Source organism: Miniopterus natalensis, chromosome 1 (assembly GCF_054644295.1).
Source record: "Miniopterus natalensis isolate mMinNat1 chromosome 1, mMinNat1.hap1, whole genome shotgun sequence".
NCBI lineage: Eukaryota > Metazoa > Chordata > Mammalia > Chiroptera > Miniopteridae > Miniopterus > Miniopterus natalensis.
In genome coordinates, this window is record NC_142081.1 from 46307813 (window position 1) to 46328797 (window position 20985).

A 20985-nucleotide genomic window follows, 5' to 3' on the forward strand; every position below is an offset into this window, starting at 1 on the left:
CACCTTTAATAATTAAATTAAATAAACTTTTACTTAAATGTAGCCTTCTATGGAAAAAAAAAATTCCCAGTATAATCTTAGTCAAAGGAAAGAGAACAGACAAATTTATTTCTTTAACATGGCTTTAGTACTTATCTAGAACTGTATCTCCTTCTAAACTACTCTTCATTTGCAATCTCTAAAGGTAAAGTAAAAATCAAATAAACAAAAGCCAATCTAAAAAATCTGGATTTTGAATACTCAAAATACACTTGAGAGATGTCAGTAATTTGAAACTAAGAGGCAGAGGAAACAGTTATGACATGAATATATGGTTGACACGGAAAACAGATGATCAGGAGGGAGTTGTGCCCATGTCATTATAAATACCAAAGACCTAGGAGCTAGGTGGTCTAGACAAGGGCCAAAAAATCAGTAGTTTGTTTTACTTGAGAGCAAGCAGAAGGTACTGGAGAAGTGGAGGAATATCATAAAAATAAAAATAACTAGATATTTTATATCTATATAGTCATGATCATATAGGTAATATGAAAAGCAAAACAGAATGTTTCTAGGAGAAAGGTAGTTTATAACTCTAGAACAGGAATGGCCCTGAGCACACCTGTTCTCTCAGTAGGGTCTTCTGCTGCTTTCAGATACTAATCTAGTTATGCTGATAAAAAGCACAGATCTTCTTAGTATAATATACTCAGTGTGGATTTGCCATGATGATCGATCAAATTTAATAGTACAAGATTAGGTGGAAGTACCTGGAGCAAGTTAATGTAAGTTATAGCAGAAATTGGGGATATATGTATTTGCTGCCAATGGACAGGTAAGGGATGAATGGTTTAATCAAGTATTCAAAGAAAATGCTATTACAACTAATAACTAACAAGAGCTGGACTTGATACTTTGCTAGTAATAGAGAAAAAGCAGAGATAATTGTCCAGAGTTTAGGATCAGTAAACACAAAACTAGGAATGACAGAGGGCTTTTCTACAACAGTAAGTCAATCAGTATCTGTGGTCAGAGAAAATGTCATAAGAAGCTATGCAATCAAAACTATAGGTCATACTATATTAGACAGTTGGAAAATGTGAAGTTGATTGGTAGATACTATTCAGGGGGGAAAAAGTCAATTTGATTAACACATCCATTGTGACTATGTGATTGGCAGAAGGCCTAATAAAAAGTCCATGGAGATGGAATGGTAAAGTTAATAAATGGAGAATACTCTGTCCACATACAAGTTTTAGAAATATCTACACTCTCTAATGCTTTGGTGTTATAGAGAGTCACCAAAAAGTCTAATCTAATAGAGAATTTGCCCTACCTCTATCCAATGTCTAGAGACAGGAGTTAGGATGTTATAATAGACATATACCCCCTCTTTGGTCAAACAAAAGTCCACAGCTCATACATCTCTAGAGTTCCAAAAGACTTTAGATGACAAAAGATTTTTATACACAAGTTAGAGTTTAGTAAATTCCTAAGGAAATTGATACAAACAATAAAATAGGCTGGAGAGGACCTTTCCTAAGTAATTCTTTTTGTCCTGCCAACATGGACTTCTTCCTCATTGGTCTTGGTCCTGAGATGATAATAGCACAGGATATGATATGGGTACCAGAAAGCATAAAGATCCTTTCTGCAAATTCTAATAAAAATAAGCTACACTAATAAAATAAGTTTGTAGACATTTATGACATTGTCAATTTATTGTTATTATAGGCCCCTAGTTACATACACTATCTGTAGTAGAAAGAATTCTATCCAGCCCAGCCAGAGAAGCTCAGTTGGTTGAGTGTCGTCCCATGCACTGACTGAAAGGCTGCCAATTCAGTTCCCACTCAAGGCACATGCCTGGGTTTCAGGTTCCATCCTTGGTTGGGGCATGGGTAGAGGGCAGCGATCAATGTTTCTTTCTCACGTCAATGTTTCTCTCTCTCCCTTCCTTTCTCTAAGCATGCTCTCGGGTAAGGATTAAAAAATATATCCAGATATTAAATTCATTTTATTGTTGAAAGTATATCTGAATTCTGTGGGATGAACTATGTTTATACCACAGGTGTTCCAAAGAGTTCACAGGGACAGAAAGATGGGAAGTAAAGTGATCATTAAATATGAATGCATAAAATGACCCCAAAATCTGAGCCCTGATTGAGTAGTTCAGCTGGTTAGAGTGTTGTCTCAATATGCCAAGGTTGCGGGTTTGATACCTCATCAGGGCACATACAAGAATCAACCAATGGGCCCTAGACAGTTTTCTTAGTGGTTAGAGTGTCGGCCCTCGGACTGAAGGGTCCCGAGTTCAATTCCCAAATGCATGTACCTTGGTTACAAGCTCGATCCCTGGCCCCAGTAAGAGCACACGCAGGAGGCAACCAATCGATGTGTTTCTCTCACATCGCTGTTTTTCTATCGCTCCCTCCCTTTCACTCTCTCTGAAAAGCAATGGAAAAAATATTCTCAGGTGAGGATTAAAACAAAAAAGAATCAAACAATGAATGCATAAGTAGAGAAACAAATCGATGTTTCTCTTTCTCTCTCCCTTCTACTCTCTTTAAAAAAAAAAAATCAATAAATAAAAATTTTAAAAAAGACAATAAAATGATCCCAAAATCTAAGAGTTCTTCAAAAACGAAATGTTAAAAGGCATTATTAAGATCTAATGTAGTATTAAATGTAACCTTATTTTTTATTTTTTTATTTTTATATTGATTTCAGAGAAAGGAAAGAATAGGGAGAGAGAGAGAGAGAGAAACATCAATGATGAGAGAGTCATTGATCAGCTGCAGCCCACAACCCGGGCATGTGCCCTGACCAGGAACCGAACCCCGATCGCCTAGGATCCTAGGTCGATGCTCAACTGCTAAGCCACGCCCGGCCGGGCACCTTATCTTATTTTAAAAGCAGCTTTTTAGTTTTTTTCTTACTTGTATCATTATTAGATCACAGATTCCTGGCACTCAAGTCTATAAAGAACTACAAAAACCTGAACAACCCAATAATTAGTGGTAGAGAATAACAGTTCTAATGCTTAATAGGTTTAACAGAAAGGGGGACAATTTCCATCCTATTTCCTTATTAAGCAAATGGATACCATTTTGGAGGAAACTCTTCCTAAATTTTATTAAGTATTCCTTTAGGGCTTCTAGTACTATAGCAACAGCCAAAGAAGTGTAGATTTTGTTGTAAATCCATTTAATTAGTTACTGGATTAATGAGGAGGGAAAGGGTCTCTTACTCTTCTAAACAATGTACTCACTAGGTGCTCTGCCAGAAGTAAAGCAATGTCTTATTTAAAGATGATTAGGATTGGAATTATAGTTCAATGGGAATGTAGGAAATAGGATGGAGAGGATTATAATGGGGGCAAAAATAAATAGCCCAAAGGCCCATAAGATACCTGGAAAACACAAGATTCGCATCATATTAAAATGGGGTTACTTCACCAAATGTAATACATGTTACTTGATTCGATCCTGGTTTGAACAAACCAACTACAAAGCTACATGGGGACAAATGGGAAATCTAAATATGGACTGGGTATTAGATTATATTAAAAATTATAGTTAAGCGTGGCTGGTGTGGCTCAGTTGGCTGAGTGTTCTCCCATGTACCAGGAGGTCACCAAGATTCCCGGTCAGGGCACATGCCCAGGTTTCGGCTCGATCCCCAGGAGGGGGCACGCAGGAGGCAGCTGACTGATGTTTCTCTCTCACTGATGTTTCTCTCTCTTTCTCCCCTTCCCTTCCTCTCTCTGAAATCAATAAAAACATATTAAAAAAATAATAATAATAAAATAACATAAAAATTATAGTTAATTTTGTTAGATGCAACAATGGTACTATGATTTATTTGAAAGAAAAATGTTCTTGTTTAGAGATGCATATTGAAGTATAAGTAAAAAAAGGAAAATAATATAATATTAAAATTGTTAAGTCCTTCAAAACAACAAAATAGCTTCAAATTAAGGTTAACTTGATTGTGTCTTTAATGTTCTTGAAAAGTTACTACAAGAATAATACTTCTGAAAAATCCATTTAGAATAAACCTAAAATCAAAGAACTTGCTATCAAACTCAAATATAAGTATATATACATTAAAAAAATTGTTAAGTGATGAGTATAATAGGCACACACTGAGTTAGTCTTGTTACTTTTCTCTAAGTTTGCAATTTTTTATAATAAGAAGTAAAAAATCAGTGTTACTGTTTCAGTTTGGTTGTCACTATAATAAACAATAGCCTTTCCCCTAGTGACTGGCCCCAGGACAGTTTTTCCCATTTACTCCTTCTATATAAATACGATCACCTTAGTGAAGAATGGTGTTTTATTTGCTCTAGACAATATTTATAAATTTGGACAATATCATCATGTTCATAATACCATCATGTCCCCACATTTCTTTGCTCCTCTAGTCTTCGTTGCACCCTCTAACAAAGTCCCAAATCTAGAATAACAAACCAGCCACCTTCTCCACAACTGCACTCCGACGAATACTCCTGCAGAAAAATTACACAATTTTAATACGGTAATTTTAATAATTACCGTTCCCAGCACTGCCTGGTGATTTTTCTTAATTTCTCCTGTTAGAGCTTTCTCCCACATGCTATAAAGACTACTTCAAACTTTCCTTCTTCAAATCTGAAATCAAACCTTCCTATTCCTACTCAGCCTCAGTAAATGGTCTTGCCTTCCAAATAACACAGAAAACAGAAGCATTCAAACAGTAAGTTCCTCTACTTCCTGCCATCAAATCTATAAATTTACCTGTAGCTATATTCATAGATTTCTTCCCTCCTTTAAAATGAAGAGGTATTTTTTAAATCAAGGCTCAATCCCCTTCACCTGTGAAAATTTCTATCCTTCCTCACTCTCTTAGGAGCCTATTTAACATAACATCAAATACAGTATCTAATGTAATCCGTTCCGAAAGACCGCTTGAGTTCTGAAACGTTTGAAAACCGAGCGATCAATAGCTGACAGCTAGGCCTCAGGATCTTTCCCTCAGTGGAAGCCGTGGGTGTTGGAAACATGACTCCCGAGGTGTGTTGGAAAACCCAAAGCATTTCCTTCCGGGTTTATGGCGTTCGTAAACCAAAACGTTTATCAGTGGAGACGCTTGAAAATCGAGGTGCCACTGTATCCCCTCTCCTGAACCCTCACCCTTTCTTTATTGAGTCCATCAATATTTATTTATTTATTTAAAATATGTTTTTTATTGATTTCAGAGAGTGGAAGGGAGAGGGAGAGGGAGAGGGAGAGGGAGAGGGAGAGGGAGACAGAAATATCAATGATGAGAGAGACATGGTCAAGTCTCTCATATTGAAAAACATAAACAAAAAATCCTCCCCGATTCCACACTCCACTACAGCTATGAGCCATTATGTCTACGCTCCTTCACAAATGGTTACAAAGAGTTGCTGATAATCGGTTTCTAGTTCTGACATCCCAATCATTTATTAATCAGTTCAAATTGAGTTTTTCCTCTTGCGACCATTACCTAAAAGACAGCAATGAAATCACATGGCTAACCGACTCTGCCCCAGTGTTCTCTCCCCAGCATTTAACACCCGAGACCTCCATTCTTCTTGACACTCTCCCCTGTGGGCTTACGTGATACTATGTTCTTCAGGTTTGCCTTTTATTGTTTTCTCTCGGTCTCCTTCGCTAGCTCACACTCTGCTAGCTAACCCTTAAATGCTGGCGCTCCTCAAACCTTTGTCCTAGCCTTCTCTTTTCTTCCCATTCCATATTTTTCTAGTAAATCTCCTCCTATCCCCAAATTACTATATATACACAAAAGTTATTCCAGTCTTGAGCCATGTTCCCAACATTTCCACGTGAAGAGGTGCTTCAGAAGCAGCTACAACAGTTCCAAGGCTGATTTCATCTTTCTTCCCTTCCAGTGTTCTCCGTTTCATCAGCTGTTCATGCTCAGAACCCAGAAATCATTCTTTCTTATTTTCACACCCTAATCATCAAATATGGTTGGTTGTATCTCCTAAATGTCTATGGAATCTGTCTACTCTGTATTTATTTACCATCCTAGTCCAAGTCACTATAACCTCTTAATAGGCCTCCTGCAATAGTCTCCTAACTAAATCCATATCCACTCTTGCCTCAAAGTCCAAAGCACCTTCATGTTGTACAAGAGTGAAGGAGACACACACCACTACTGATATACTGTTTAACTATAGAGTATGTTTACTGAGAAAAACTTAAAAGCAGAGAGAAACAGCACAATGCACACGTTTTCTGAGCTATCATTATCTCACAGAAAGTCATAGTTAGTACAGAAACAGACACATGATGGAAAGTGCTCCCGAACAGGCACCCCCTCCCCAACTGCATTGGAAGACTAGGAATACCTAGCTGACTAGCAAAGGATTCCTGGTCAGGGATATGGCCTTGATAGAAAAGGGAACATCTAGAGCTCAGTTCTGGGAGGTGGTGTAACCACCACCAATGACAGCCAGAGACCTTGTTTTCCCATTGAACTGTCTCTTCCTGCTGAGCCCAACAGACAGAACAAAAAGACCCATTAGGCCATCAGGAGACCAAGGTCTGTTTCTCCTCATAATGTGCAGCTATTGTGGAAAACAGTATGGAGTTTCCTCAAAAAATTAAAAATGGAACTGCCGTTTAACCCAGAAATTCCACTTCTGGGAATATATCCTAAGAATCCCAAAACACCAATCAGAAAGAACATATGCACTCCTATGTTCATAGCAGCATTATTTACAATACCCAAGATCTGGAAACAGTCCCAAGTGCTCACCTGTAGATGAGTAGATAAAAAAGATGCAGTCCATTTACACAATGGAATACTATGCAGCTGTAAAAAAGAAGGATCTCTTACCCTTTCGGGCAGAATGGATGGACCTGGAAATTATTATGCTAAGCAAAATAAGTCAATCAGAGGAAGACAACTATCATATAATCTCACTTATATGTGGAATCTAATGAACAAAATAAACTGATGAACAAAATAGGACCAGAAGCATAGATGCATGGAACAGACTGAGGGATCTCAGAGGGGAAGGGGTGGGAGGGACTGGAAGAGATTAACTAAAGAATATATCTGCATATATGCATAGCCCTTGGACACTGACAATAATGTGGTGAAGGCCTGGGAGGGGCTGGGTGGAGGGGAGGGAAGGGGGGTAAATGGGGGACATCTATAATAGTGTTAACAATTAAAAATAAATAAAAATAATAAAATGTTTAGTGTAAAAAAAACCAAACATAAAAAAGACTCAATAAGATGAAGTATCTGCCTATCTCTTTAGCCTTATTCCATGCCTCTTATTGATGCTTTAGCCACACAGACCTTCTTTCAACTCCTTAATGAAGTCAAGTTCTTTCCCTCCTCAGGTGCTTAGTTAATTCTTTTTTTTTTGCTAATTGATTAAATTCCTAGAAGATTCTCTTTCAGGTCTCAGTTGCTGATAATTAAAAAAAAAATTTTTATATATTGATTTTAGAGGAAGGAGGGGGAAGAGAGAGAAACATCGATTTGCTGTTCCTTATTTATACATTCATTGGTTGCTTCTTGTATGTGCCCTGACCGGGGATCAAACCTGCAACCTTGGCGTATTGGAATGATGCTCTAACCAAGTGAACTGTGACCTCCTGGTTCATAGGGTGATGCTCAACCACTGAGCAACACTGGCTGGGCTGTGCTTTGGTATTTTTTAAAAAGCTCCCCAGGTAGTTCCAGCATACAATGTGGGTTGAGAATCACTGGTTTAAGAAGAGAAGTATTAACTTTACTGAAGAGTTGATATTCGAAATACTACTTAAAAGGTGAAACTTGAATAGGCAAAAAGGAGTAAGATCTTTTCAAATAAGGATTAAGGAGTAATAAATGGCAGTGAGGCGCTGAAATGAAAAAACATAAAGTGTGAATTATGGCCGAAGCAGTGTTGGCACAGGGGATAGTAGACATATCTTGCATTACTATCCTTTAGGCACTGAACTAGTACCTCTAGGCACTACTGAACATTTCTGCTATATTATTGACATGGTTAGAGCAGTATTCTACCACAGAAGTCTAGGTATAAATTGATAAGCTCCTGAATTAGGTGGCAGCTATAAAAATGAAAGGGATAAATAAAGAGATAACCAAAGGGTTGAAACAGTAAGATTTTTTTGGCAGAGTCATAAATGGCATGGTAAGAAGACTTTAAAGTAACATTGTTAGCTTTAATAATGCCAAACACTATCATAAAAACAAATCTTGATTCTTTTTTTTAAACTCCTTTAGCCCTCAAATATAAACATCCATCATTAGCAGTCACCTTATTACTATCTCTAGGGTTTATCTTCTTTTTTCCTTAAAATAAATGTGAAGTAACACTTAAATGGCTAATCCAGTCCATCCTAAAGAAGTATTTAATAATTATTTTCATAATTTAATGGTTAAGGAATATTATGCTAAAATTTTATTTTGAAGCAGATCATAAGACATTTCTAAATCAAGTTCCTTTAATTTCAAATAACAATTAAATAGCTATTTCTACATCATACCTTGTATTTGGTCATGGTGCTAAAATGATTATTCCGAAAGAACACACAAAGTTCTCCTTCCTGAACCGTTGAGGTTAGTTCACATAATCCATGGTATGTCAGTTGAGTGGCTGTGTTATTTAGAAACTGCTCAGCTACAAAGCCTATGGAACCAATGCAAAATATTAGATGGAAGAATAATTTCAAAATTTCAGAAATTTCTCTGTTTACACTGTGTTCTAAGTATGAAGAAAGGCCAGTCAGAATAAGACTTCTACTATAACATGGTGGCCCCAAATTGGAAATTCTACTTTTTAAATTATTTTGGAAAATGTGTCTATAGACATTCCCATCCTAAAGAAACAGTTATATGAAATTCTTTTTATCAATTAATGTATTTACATATACTTTACCTACTTCCAAAAAGGATTTCAGGCAGCTTGCAACAAAGCACACAGACACAGTAAAACTAAAACCCACTAAAACAAATAAGGCACGAGTTAGCAATTTAAAAAGTGCATAGGAGTGAAAGATGTATGTCAACTGCTACTTCCCCAGCAATAGATGTTTAGAAATGAAAAGTGGTCTAAACAAAGCGAGTTGCTTAAGATTTTAACAAACGTCCCAGATAATTCTAAATTCACAAACTGCTCAATTCCTGCCTTAAAACTAAAAGTACACGTAAAACTGAACAGAAAACAGTGGATAACTGATGCTATTTTATCCTAATCGCCTCCAACATATGCCACTCTTGATACATATATCAAGTTCACAAATAGAAATGATCTCTTTTCTTTTTAATCCTCACCCGAGGATATTTTTTCTATTGATTTTTAGAGAGAGTGGAAGGGAAGAAGGGAGGGAAGGAGGAGGAGAGAGAAAGAGAGAGAGAAACATTGACGTGAGAAAGACACGTCGATTGGTTGCCTCCCACATGCGCCCTGACTGGGCCAGGATGGAACCTGCAACCAAGGTATGTGCCCTTGACCGGAAATCGAACCCGCAACCTTTAGGTCAGGCTAGCCCATGGTCTAACCACAAAGACAAACCGGCCAGGGCAGAAATGATCTCTTTAATTTTCAAAACATAATGAAATATAAAGAAGTTTTCTGGGGCCCTGGCTGGTGTGGCTTAGTGGTTAGAGCGTCTGAAGGGTCTCAGGTTCGACTCCCAGTCAAGGGCATGTATTTTGGCCCCTGGTCAGGGTGTGTGGGAGGCAACCAGTTGACGTCTCTCTCTCACATCAATGCTTCTCTCTCTCTTTCTGTCTCCCCCTCCCTCCCTTCCATTGCTCTGAAAAGCAATGGAAAAAATATCCTCAGGTGAGGATTAAAAAAACACACAACAGGTTTCTGGGGTTTAACTTAAAAGATATATATATGTATAGTTGATCCTTGCTATTGGCCCAATTTGTCTACTAGCTGGAATTTATTTATAACCCCAATATCAATACTTGCTGTGCTTTGAGGGTCATTCCTGGATATTTGCAAAGCTGCAAAAAAATTGAGTCACCAAACGTGCACTTTCCTCACTGAGGTCAAACAAGGCAACACTGGGCCTTGTTTCAGCTCTCATACTGTGAACAAGAGTCCTTTTCATAGTCTATTAAGTGCCAGATTCTTCACATTTTTGTGCTTTTTGGGGAGTGATTTTTACTGTGTAAAATGGCCCCCAAGCGTAACGCTTGAGTGCTCGCTAGTGTTCCTAAGTGCACAAAGGCTGTGATGTGCCTATGGAGAAAATATGTATTTTTGCAGCTTTGTCCAGGCAAGTTATAGTGCTTTTTGCCATGAGTTTAATGTTACTGAATCAACAATATATATTAAATAAGGTGTCTCTAAACAGAAATGCACATAAAACAAGGTTATGTATTTATCAGTTGATGAAAAGTTTGTGACTAAAGGCTCACAGGAACCAAATCTTGTGTTTCCCATAGATACACTGGTTTAATATTCACTAATTCAGTGTTCATAGCAACTTTATAGAACAGCAGTTTTCTGGTGTGTTGCAAGTTTTAAAATATGCAATACCTAACTATTTAGTCAGGGGCACTGACCTCTTTTCCCTTAGATTGTCAAGTAAAAAAATGACAACAGCCAACACAACAATAGACGTCCAGTGTAAATGAATCAAAATTATACCTATTTTTTTTGGCAGACTGGCAAAAAATATATTTTTGGTGTGCCACAGAATTTTAGTAATTAGTTTATGTGTGCCATGAGATGAAAAAGGTTGGAATTCATTGTTACAGAACAAAACTACTGGGAATAATGAGAATCGACTATATAAATATTTTAAAAGCCTGTATTTCTCTTCTTCTGTTCTTTCTCTTCTTCCTTTTGTTCCCTTCCTTTAATGAAGAAGAAAAATCTCAAAAACAATAGGGGGGAAGAGAGTGTTCTAAAAAGTTTTATAAATGAGCAGAGAGGTGCAAATATAGGGAGTAAAGATGAACCTGTGTTAAGAAACTGACACAAGAAATTGAAAATAAACTTGGAAGGGCCAGGAGCAGCTGCAGAGTATAGGTTTATTCCACTCACTCTCCATCCCTCACCATTATTGTCAAGCGACACCAATTCAAGTGCAAAGCAGCTGTAAAAAGTTACCAATATATCACACTATTCCAAAGAACTGGTTAAGGTAGAAGGGGAAGTGCAAAATGTTATACAGAAGGCCACAGCCAAAGGAAATTTACAGCACATTTGCAACGTCTTGGGTTTATACATTTAGAAATAGTTGCCCCCCCTCAATTACTATTATTACTTTGCTAAGTACTAAGTTACTGAGTAGAATGTGTGCATTATATACTAAAGCACTTAGTATTACACATCATTTTAAAAGTATAATGCCTGGGCTAAGAAGTACCACTGCTGTGTTACTAAACACTTCCTTCACAAAGATGTTTCTAAATGTCCCTCTCACACTTCACTCACGCAATGTCCTCTCTACAGATCCTTTCAAGACAAAAAAAAAAAATTTCAATAAAGATTTAGCACAACATTGCTTTCATGTGTAAAATTCAAAAATTGAACACTAGAAAGGTCTTGCTCAGTTTCTTTCTATAGAACAGGGCAGAGGCTCAGAGAGAATAAGTGACTTTCTCAAGGACAAAATTACTTATGGAAAAGTAAAGACTGGAACCCAGGAGAATTATTGGTATCAAGTTAAAAGATTTAGTGCTTATGCCCCGGCTGGTGTGGCTTAGTAGGTTGGGCACTGTCCCGTACACCAAAAGGTTGCGGGTTTGATTTCCAGTCAGGGCACATACCCAGGTTGCAGGTTCAATCTCTGGTTGGGGCATGTGCGGAGGCAACTGATAGATGTTTCTCTCTCTCTGTCCCTTACTCTGCCTCTCTAAAAAAAAAAAAATAAAAAAAATTAGTGCTTATTACAAATACAAACTGAATTATATTTCTCCCCAAACCATAAAGCATAGACCTATAGAGAAAAATGTTTCCTAATTCTCCTACCAACTCTTAAACAGTGACACTCCTGCAATTTTAGTGGAATATTCAAAAGCCTGATCTAGATTCAACTCTTCATAACTAATTACACAAACTTTGGTAAACAATTCTAAGTGTTACATAGCTGTTTACTTATCTGCATTGCTTCAAATGACAGTTTAATCGCAACATTTATATTAAATTTCAATTTTATTGTTATAGATATTGTTATTAATGATACTAAGTAAGGTGAAAATATAATGGTAACAATGAGATAATATATATATATATATATATTTTAAATATATCTTTATTGATTTCAGAGAGAGGAAAGGAGAGGGGGAGAGAGAGATAGAAACATCAATGATGAGAGAGTCATTGATCAAGCCTGCAACCGGGCATGTGCCCTGACTGGGAATCGAACCCTGATCGCCTGGATCCTAGGTCGATGCTCAACTGCTGAGCCACTCCCGGCCGGGCACAATGAGATAATATTACTGAAAAATAAATTTAAATTAAAAATTATTTTCCTGACATTAGTGTGTTTGAAAATATCTTGCCCAGCCAGGCGTGGCTCAGTGGTTAAGCATCGACCTATGATCCAGGAAGTCGCTGTTCAATCCAGTCAAGGCACATGCCTGGGTTTCGGGCTCAACCCCCAGCAGGGGATATGTGAAAGGAAGCCGATCAATGACTCTCTCATCATTGATGTTTCTATCTCTCTCTCCCTCTCCCTTCCTCTCTCTCTCTGAAAGCAATAAAGGTATATTTTTTTAAAAAGAAAATATCTCTTAGTTTCAGAAACTCAATACTAAATTAGTTTATCAAATTATTTTCCTTTATTACTGAAGAGCTACTATTAGAGAAGATAAAAGTACTGAGTGCCTTAAAGGATGTGAAGTTAGAAGAGGGATACTAAAATTAGGCAAAAAGGAACAAAAAGAGGTAATATGATAAAAGGAAACATAGTTTATTTAAAAATGTTGGCCCTGACTAAGATTTGTGTTCAAATTTAAACTCAATTAAATTTAACTCTGTCACTATGATAGTTTTAAACAAATGATCTGATTCTCTTTTTAGATTCATCTACTGTCAAGTTTCAAAAAATCAAACACAGTTAATATTTTTCCTCAAGAGGATGGGGCAAAAAAAAAATCTCTTTTAATATGACAAATGCCCATATTTTCTTTGAAAAAATAGGGGCTGATATGATTTGATTCCTGGGAAGCAGTAGGGAGCCCAGAACTTCTTACTGTGCTAGAAAACAAGAAAGTGCTCAAGAAATGATGAACACATGTCAAAAGAACATTGGGGCCCAACAAAAAAATCTGGCAGATAATACCTTAGTCATATGTGAATCTGGCCCAGTAGTTGAATGTTGTCCCATGCACCAAGAGGTTACTGGTTCTGTATGGGTCAGGGCACATGTGAGGATTGTGGGCTCGATCTCCAGTGTGGAGTGTGCAGGAGGCAGCCAATCAATGACTCTCTCATCAATAATTCTCTCTCTCCCTCTCCCTTTCTCTCTCTCTCTGAAAACAATAAAAAACATATTTAAAAAAAAAAAAAAAAGAACATAGAATCCAGCATGAGACCATCCACTTGGCCACATCTGGGATAATTCTAAGCATCAAAAAGAATAATGGTGATAATGAATCATAACACACTGAATAAGAAATAATCTATGAGTCTACATTGATACAAAAAAAAATTTTAATGGAGGAAGCAGGAGAAGGGAAACTATTTTTTACAGAATAATGCCAATCAATAAATGTAAAAGGAGTAACAGAAATATCATGACCACCATAGTAATGATTTAGGGAAGAATCAACAAATGCCAACTCTATTGAGTGAAAGATTATTAGGAAACAGGATATTCACACAGTAAAGATCACCGATTACTTATTAATTACGAAAGTCAAAGGGCATCTTTACAACAAAAAAATTCGGCAGATAACACCTTAATCATATGTGAACATCACCAATAATGGAATAATCAGACATCATGTGCCACCTGCTTGGATGCACTGGAAAAGACACAATGTCATCTATGTAGTATTCCCACCAAAAATACATAACCTAAATCATATGAATCCAAATTGAGGACTATTCTACAAAACATGTGACCTGGACTATTAAGAAAAGGTAACATCACAAAAAACCACAAAGAAAAAAAAAGAAAAAAGGATAGAGATCTATTTTAGATTTTAAGAGACTATATTGATATGACAATCAGATGATCCTTGAAGCCTACACTGAAACATTTAAAAGCTGTAAGGGACATTATTGGGACAACTGGGGAATTTTGAATGTGAACAGTATATTAGATAATAGTATTATATCAATAATAAATTTCCTGAGATAATTGTAAGATGATTATATAGGAGAATTCTTTGTTCTCAGGAGACAAATGTTGAAGCTAATGGTTAAAGTGCTATGATATGTGCAACTAATTCTAACATGATTTAGAAAAAAATGTGTGTGTGAGAATATAGAAGGAAAGCAAGAATTCAATATGTTAATGATTGGTGAATTTAGGCGAAGCATATATATATTTATTGCGCTATTCCAATATTTTTATGGGTTTGGGATTTTTCAAAATAAAGAAAAATCAATATTATTTAATTAAAAATAATATGAATTCAAACTATAATCTTCAGTATGTATAGCACACAACAGAGGCTCAATAAATATTTGAACAAATGAATATTCTGGAATTGTTTCTTTAAACATATACACACACATATATAACTGCAAACAATTGTTAAAAAGAAAATATTCCTGAGAGAGCATGTGGAATTAAATGGCCAGACCAGTGCTGGTGAAGTCTGGCAGCCTGTACTGTGCAATTTTTTTCATTGTTAATTTTTGCTGCCTTGTCACACCCATCATTATAACTAAATTCAAAAGAGTACTTTTTAATGCAAATATCTGCTTTATATACGTAATGTGATTATATGACAGCTGCTGATCACCAGAAAATGAACTGGATCTCGATCTCTTCTCTGAGATTTTGTTAATCTCATTTTTTCCCTTTTTTAAAAATTGAATTTATTGGGGTTAATTGGTTAATAAAATTATATAGGTTAAAGGTGTACAATTCTATAATACATCATCTGTATATTGTATTGTGTTTTCACCACCCCAAGTCAAGTCTCTTTCTATCACCATTTATCCCCTCTTTACCCTGGCTCGCCTCCCTCCACCCCCATTACCCAGTTATCAAAAAAGTATTAACACCCAGAAGAGGTAGCAAATAATACATACTCTATGTACATGTTAAAGTTTTGTACTTTTACTTTAAAAGTGTTGCCATCAGAAAAAAAAGAACGTCATCTGAAAGAAACTGAAAGAATATGTAATTCTGCTTGTCAGCTAAATAACATTTCTTTTATATCAAAAAGAATGGTAGTAAAGGTATTTCTAATATTCTGCACCTTATAAAGATAAAATGTTTGAATTTAAAAAATAGTTATCATCTAAGACCAAAGCTTAATACATTTTAATAAAGAAGGATTAGAAATAAACCACCCTTTGGACAGTTTATTGATTTAGAAGGAAAGTTACAGTTGTAGATCAAACAGAGAAGTAGACTACTACAGAAAGTAGACTACCACTTCAGTTGAACACTATACTCAAGAAAATGTGATGAAGAAAATGATGGAGGGAAGTTAACTGCTAAATTGTAAGTAAAAATGTCCATTGTGGCCTCTTCTTTTCTATGTGATTTCTTAGTGCCTTATATGAGTAACCATTGGGTTAAATAATTATTTCAAGCAGACTACATATTTGTAGTTTCTTATAAACAAAAACTATTTGTTTAGCTTTTTAATTGTAGTGAATTCTCTATATAATTATTTCTTGATATGGAAATCTGATATGCAGAATTTCATCACCACAAAATATTTTATATCAAGGACTTAATTCTGGTATATATTACCCCAAAATTCTATACCATTAAAGAAGGTAATTCCTTCCTTGTTTTTCTCAAGATGTTCTTCTCAAGTTATCAATACTATATAAATTAGCTATTGTTTTTCATTATCCTGGGAAATCAATGTGAGAAAAATAATAGTAGTTGTAACATCAGGTTGAGAAAAAGGAGAAGTGAAAAAGGGACTGGGTTTTGTGTTGTTGATGTTGTGCATTTGTTAATTAGTGTAGTACCTAAGTCCTACCTTGTCACATTACAGCCTGACTTGGGAATTGCTGTTAGTGTTTCCTATAGCTTCTGGCCCTATAAATCTAGTCACTCAAATAATATCATTTCTTGGCTATCATTCTATCTTTTAACACTTTCTGAATTCTACTGGTCCCTCAATTACTACTAAATAGCATATTGGAAGTTACTGAGAAAGTAGGAATCCATCAATGGAAATTTTCTTTATAGCATGCTTTTTAGGAATATATTTATGGTAATGAGAGCTTGGATAAGTTCTAGTGAGTGAAATTTTGTTAACTGAGAGGAAGTAATTTTAACAGCTTTTGTTGCTCCTCTTCCCCCTAAAATTTAAACGTTGCTGCCTTAGGTTGTAGTGAAAGAACTGTCATACAAATCAGTGATCAATATCCCTATATATTTATTTATGTGTTTATTGCAAGTATAAGAGTAGGATACGCCTCAACTAAACTATTGTGTATTTTCTTGCTACTTGCCTCTTGTATAAAGTTACGGATAATGGAGTAATAAAATTAGTTGGGTTCTGATTAATCAATATAGTACGAGATTTGTGTACATGTCTTCTTTTATATGTTCTCATATAATCTTGTAGTCAGTTTTAATTTTTTACAATGTGGTAATTGTAATATATATGTTATAATACATAACTTATACCATGTAGAAGAATTGTGTGTCTAAGAATAATGAAGCCCACTCCCTGCTTCTCATGATTTCTCTTCCCTTTGTTTACCCTACAAACAGAGGAGAATAGCAGCCTCAGTATTTGAGTATATTTATGAAAAACTGAAGTGGGTGGTAGGAAGGTATAACCAAATGCCATGGCTCCTGATAGCATTCTGCTCTTTCCCGTCACTGACTGGAACACAGCTGAAAAATATGAAACTGCTTCTATGGTGATGAATTTAGCAATTTTAATTAGCTAAGGATTAGGAAAACAATCAAAGGTAAACTTTGATTCAGAATGGAGCTTTACTGTACTATATTGTACTGAAACATAAGGCAGAGCTCTACTAAAATAAACACTTGAGTGCCATAATACTCTTCTCAGTCAACTGACGTGTTCAGAATGAATTATAAAGTTCATGGAGTACTCTCAAATAATAATCATTTTTAAAAAGAGCAATTATCATTTACCCCTGGGTAACTGACCATATCAAAGCTAACAAGAGATTACAAAGACCTTTATTAAAATCCAGGCCTCATTTTACAAGTCAAGTGAAAAGGTTTCTAGGAAAAACTTTTCACTGGCACCTTCATGAATAATTACTTCTCTTAATTCCTACAAGTAGCAACACTTGTGTTTTTGAGAAGTCTTATTTAAGACATTTAAAGATATTTAATTATCAGACAAGTCATTTTGCCAAGAGTAAGTCAGGTATAGCAGCACTCACCCACCTTCACTAACCAGCTCACTATTGTCTGACTGCTTACAAGAGATGATCTTCTCCACTAGTTGGTTGTAGCTGCAGTTACCAACAGCTTTTACAATGTCATCAATCTAGAAAACAAATGACTGTCTCACTAATCATGGTAAGATTAAAAACAATAACAAAGAAACCCATATCGCTCTTTAGGGTTTCATTCTAATACAATACTAAATATACAAATATTATTTATGAAAAGAATTAACCCTAAAATTAATACCCAACTGTTTCCAATTTTGTTTATAGCTATATTATGAAGAATATGTATACTTTAAAACATATCTTTATTGATTTCGGAAAGAGGAAGGGAGAGGGAGAGAGAGATATAGAAACATCAATGATGAGAGTCATTGATCAGCTGCCTCCTGCATGTCCCCTACTGGGGATCGAGCCTGAAACCCAGGCATGTGCCCTGACTGGGAATCAAACCTTCATCTCCTGGATCATAGGTCAATGCTCAACCACTGAGCACCACTGGCCAGGCACGAAGAATTTTTTTTTTTAAAGAAAAAAATAATAATTAAATGGATTACATGCAACTTTATTTCTTAAGGTTGTAAAGATGCAGTTAAATGATTAAAATAAAGAATAAACTACTTCAGGAGGAAAAATAAGAAAAGTTCAGGCTTTTTTTGTTTGTTTGTTTTTACTGAAATGCAAATGTTCTGCATTTAAAGCAAGGCAAATTTAAAGATGTTAATTTATGAGATTAAAGTTTTTCCATTTTATTTATTTATTTTTACTTCTTTTTAAATTTTCTCTTAAAAACTGATTTCAAAGAGGGGGAGGGAAAGGGAGAGGGAGATAGAAACATCAATGATGAGAGTCATTGATCAGCTGCCTCCTGCACACCCTCTACTGGGAATCAAGCCCACAACATGGGCATATTCCCTGACCAGGAATCAAACCCTGACCTCCAGGTACATGGGTCGACGCTCAACCACTGAGCCACGCTGGCCAGGCCCCATTTTATTTATTATTTATTTCCTAGCCAAGTATAGTGGAAATATGAGTACACATAACTAACTTTATTTTCCTGAAGAAAAGCTTAATGTATATTAATCAGGGACAGTATTTGCTCAATGATTCTTAATCTTTGTCTTTTAAGTTCACTAGAAAAGTAAATTCAATGTTTTAAGCTATAGGAATATAAAATTGGGCATCTCTACTCTCTCTCCATTATACTTTGCTTTGATTATTGAAGAAAAATAGATTTCTGCTGTCTAAACAACTTATTTTGTTTGCCCTCCCATCCCTAAAATATATTTATAGATTATTTACAGGTACTACTGTATTAATATGATATATGCATAATAAAACAAGTATAAATTTATACAATTATATAAAAGATAAGAGGGCCAATGTTTTCTTTCCATATCCAAATGATCTTCTTGAATTGAATGCTTACTCTTCAAATACCACAAGTCTTGACATATACAGTATCTGCACAAGAAATACTCTGGATAGTAGTTCCCAAACTGTGGAGCTTGTTAAAAACATTTAAGTCCTGGTTGTTGTGACTCAGTTGGTTGGAGTGTCCTCCCATGCACCAGAAGGTTGAGGGTTCAATTCTGGTCCAGGTACAAACCTAGGCTGCCCCGGTTGGGGTGCATGCAGGAGGCAACTGATTGATGTATCTCTCTCATATTGATGTTTCTTTCTCTCTCTTTCTCCCTCTTTTCCCCCTCCTCTAAAATTAATTTAAAAAAATAAAAAAGATTTAAAAGAATTCCAGGCTCAAGTTGCTTCTCAATTTTCTAAGTTTTATTCCACTGCTGGATAGCAAAGTTTGAGAACAATTGCTCTGCTCTAGGCTATAATTTATTTTCTTTGTTCCTGCAAAATTCTACCTTAGTAAAAGCCTCTTAACCATGCAAGTGGGACTGATGGTTGGTTGAAAAGATCAGTAAATTGAAAAAGTCAATTGTGGAAATTGTTACATACATATCTTAAACATTTCATATTAACTAAAAACACATAAATGTATTCACTTGTCAATCTTTTGATGCAGAGCCAAGTAACGCCTTTTCTTTGAAAGAGGGTCTTTTGGCTCCAAGTCTATGTAAACCACACAAAAAAGTATTACTTCCAGCTTTGATTCATTTAAAATGAAAACTTAAACCCTTAAGAAGCAATTTGAGGACACAATTCCTTTAGATTTTCATTATTTTTCTTAACACTTTTATTGTTTAGAGCAATTTTCTTTAGTGAGTCAACTTCATTGTCTTTCCAAAGAATCTGAATTTTCAATCCTAAGGACTCCACAAAAAGACTACTAGAATAATAAATAAAAGATCAATATACAAAAATCTACAGACTATGAACAACACAAAATTTCAAGTTTTCATATGTCGAATCTTTGTATGAATATTTCATTCAATTAGTTCATTTGGGTGCCTTTTATGCACTACTATATACCAGGTGCTATTAGAGAAACTGCAGATGCAGCAGTGAACAAAATAGATGGTCTATGCTCTCATAAAGTTTATATTCTGGAGCAAACACAAACAATAAACCAAATAATCAAATATATAATATACTAGGTAGTTATATGTAGTTTATGCAACTGTTCTTTTTTATTGTTCTATAGTATTCCATAGTATGAATATAAGGTAATATATTCATTCATCTTTGGATGGCTATCTAAGCTATTTTCATTTGGGGCTATGACAAATAATATGCTAAGAACATTCTTGTACATTTATTCTGTTCCACATATCAAGAGTTTCTCAAGGAATATGCCTTGTCAAATTTCTGAGTCTTAGGATACCCTTATCCTCAACTTTACTAGATAACTACAAACTGCTTTCCAAAGTAGACAGCCAATTTACATTCTCTTCAGGAGAAAATGTGCAATGTATTCTCAATGAATACATTGCACATTTTCTCCAACATTTAGTATTGTCAGACTTTTAAATGTTAGCTATTCTGATGGGTGTATAGTGGTATCTGATTTTGGTTTTAATTTGCATTTCCCTGATGACAAGTTCATATGTTCACTGGCCATTTGTATATCCATTTTTCTGAAGTGCCTGTTCAAGTCATTTGCTCCTTGTTTTACTGGGTGGTCTACCTTTAAAAACAGTACTTGTAGGAGCTTTTTATACCTTTAGGATATTAATCCTTTGTTCATTATATAAGTTGCAATAATCTTCTACTCTGTGGCTTACTTTTACATTCTCTTTGGAATTTCTTTAGACAAATACAAATTCTCAATTTTAATGTAGTTATGTTCTACCTATGTTCTTCATAGTTAATGCATTCGTGCCTTATTTTGAAACCTTTTTTATCATTAAGGTTAAAAACATATTCGAAAACTTACACAATTTTAACTTTTATAGTTAAACAGAAGTATACATGGAATAGAATTTTATGGTGTGATTTGGGGAAAATAATTTCATTTTTTCTAATTGGCTATCTAATTAGAAATTTGAAATGGC

At 35.4% G+C, this 20985-nt stretch overlaps 1 protein-coding gene across 2 annotated transcripts in view; it reads right to left on the minus strand.

Moving 5' to 3' along the window:
* Positions 1-20985, minus strand: part of MINDY2 (MINDY lysine 48 deubiquitinase 2) — a 65414-nt gene that overhangs the window by 14728 nt on the left and 29701 nt on the right. For both annotated transcript variants that reach the window (XR_001602904.2, XM_016208549.2), the window contains exons 5-6: positions 17517-17619; positions 8520-8662 (exon numbers count right to left, since the gene is read on the minus strand). Coding sequence is in view for 1 of the 2 variants with exons in the window: in XM_016208549.2 (XP_016064035.2) it covers positions 8520-8662; positions 17517-17619 (246 nt within the window). In the remaining variant the exon portion in view is untranslated. The remainder of the gene's footprint in view (positions 1-8519; positions 8663-17516; positions 17620-20985) is intronic.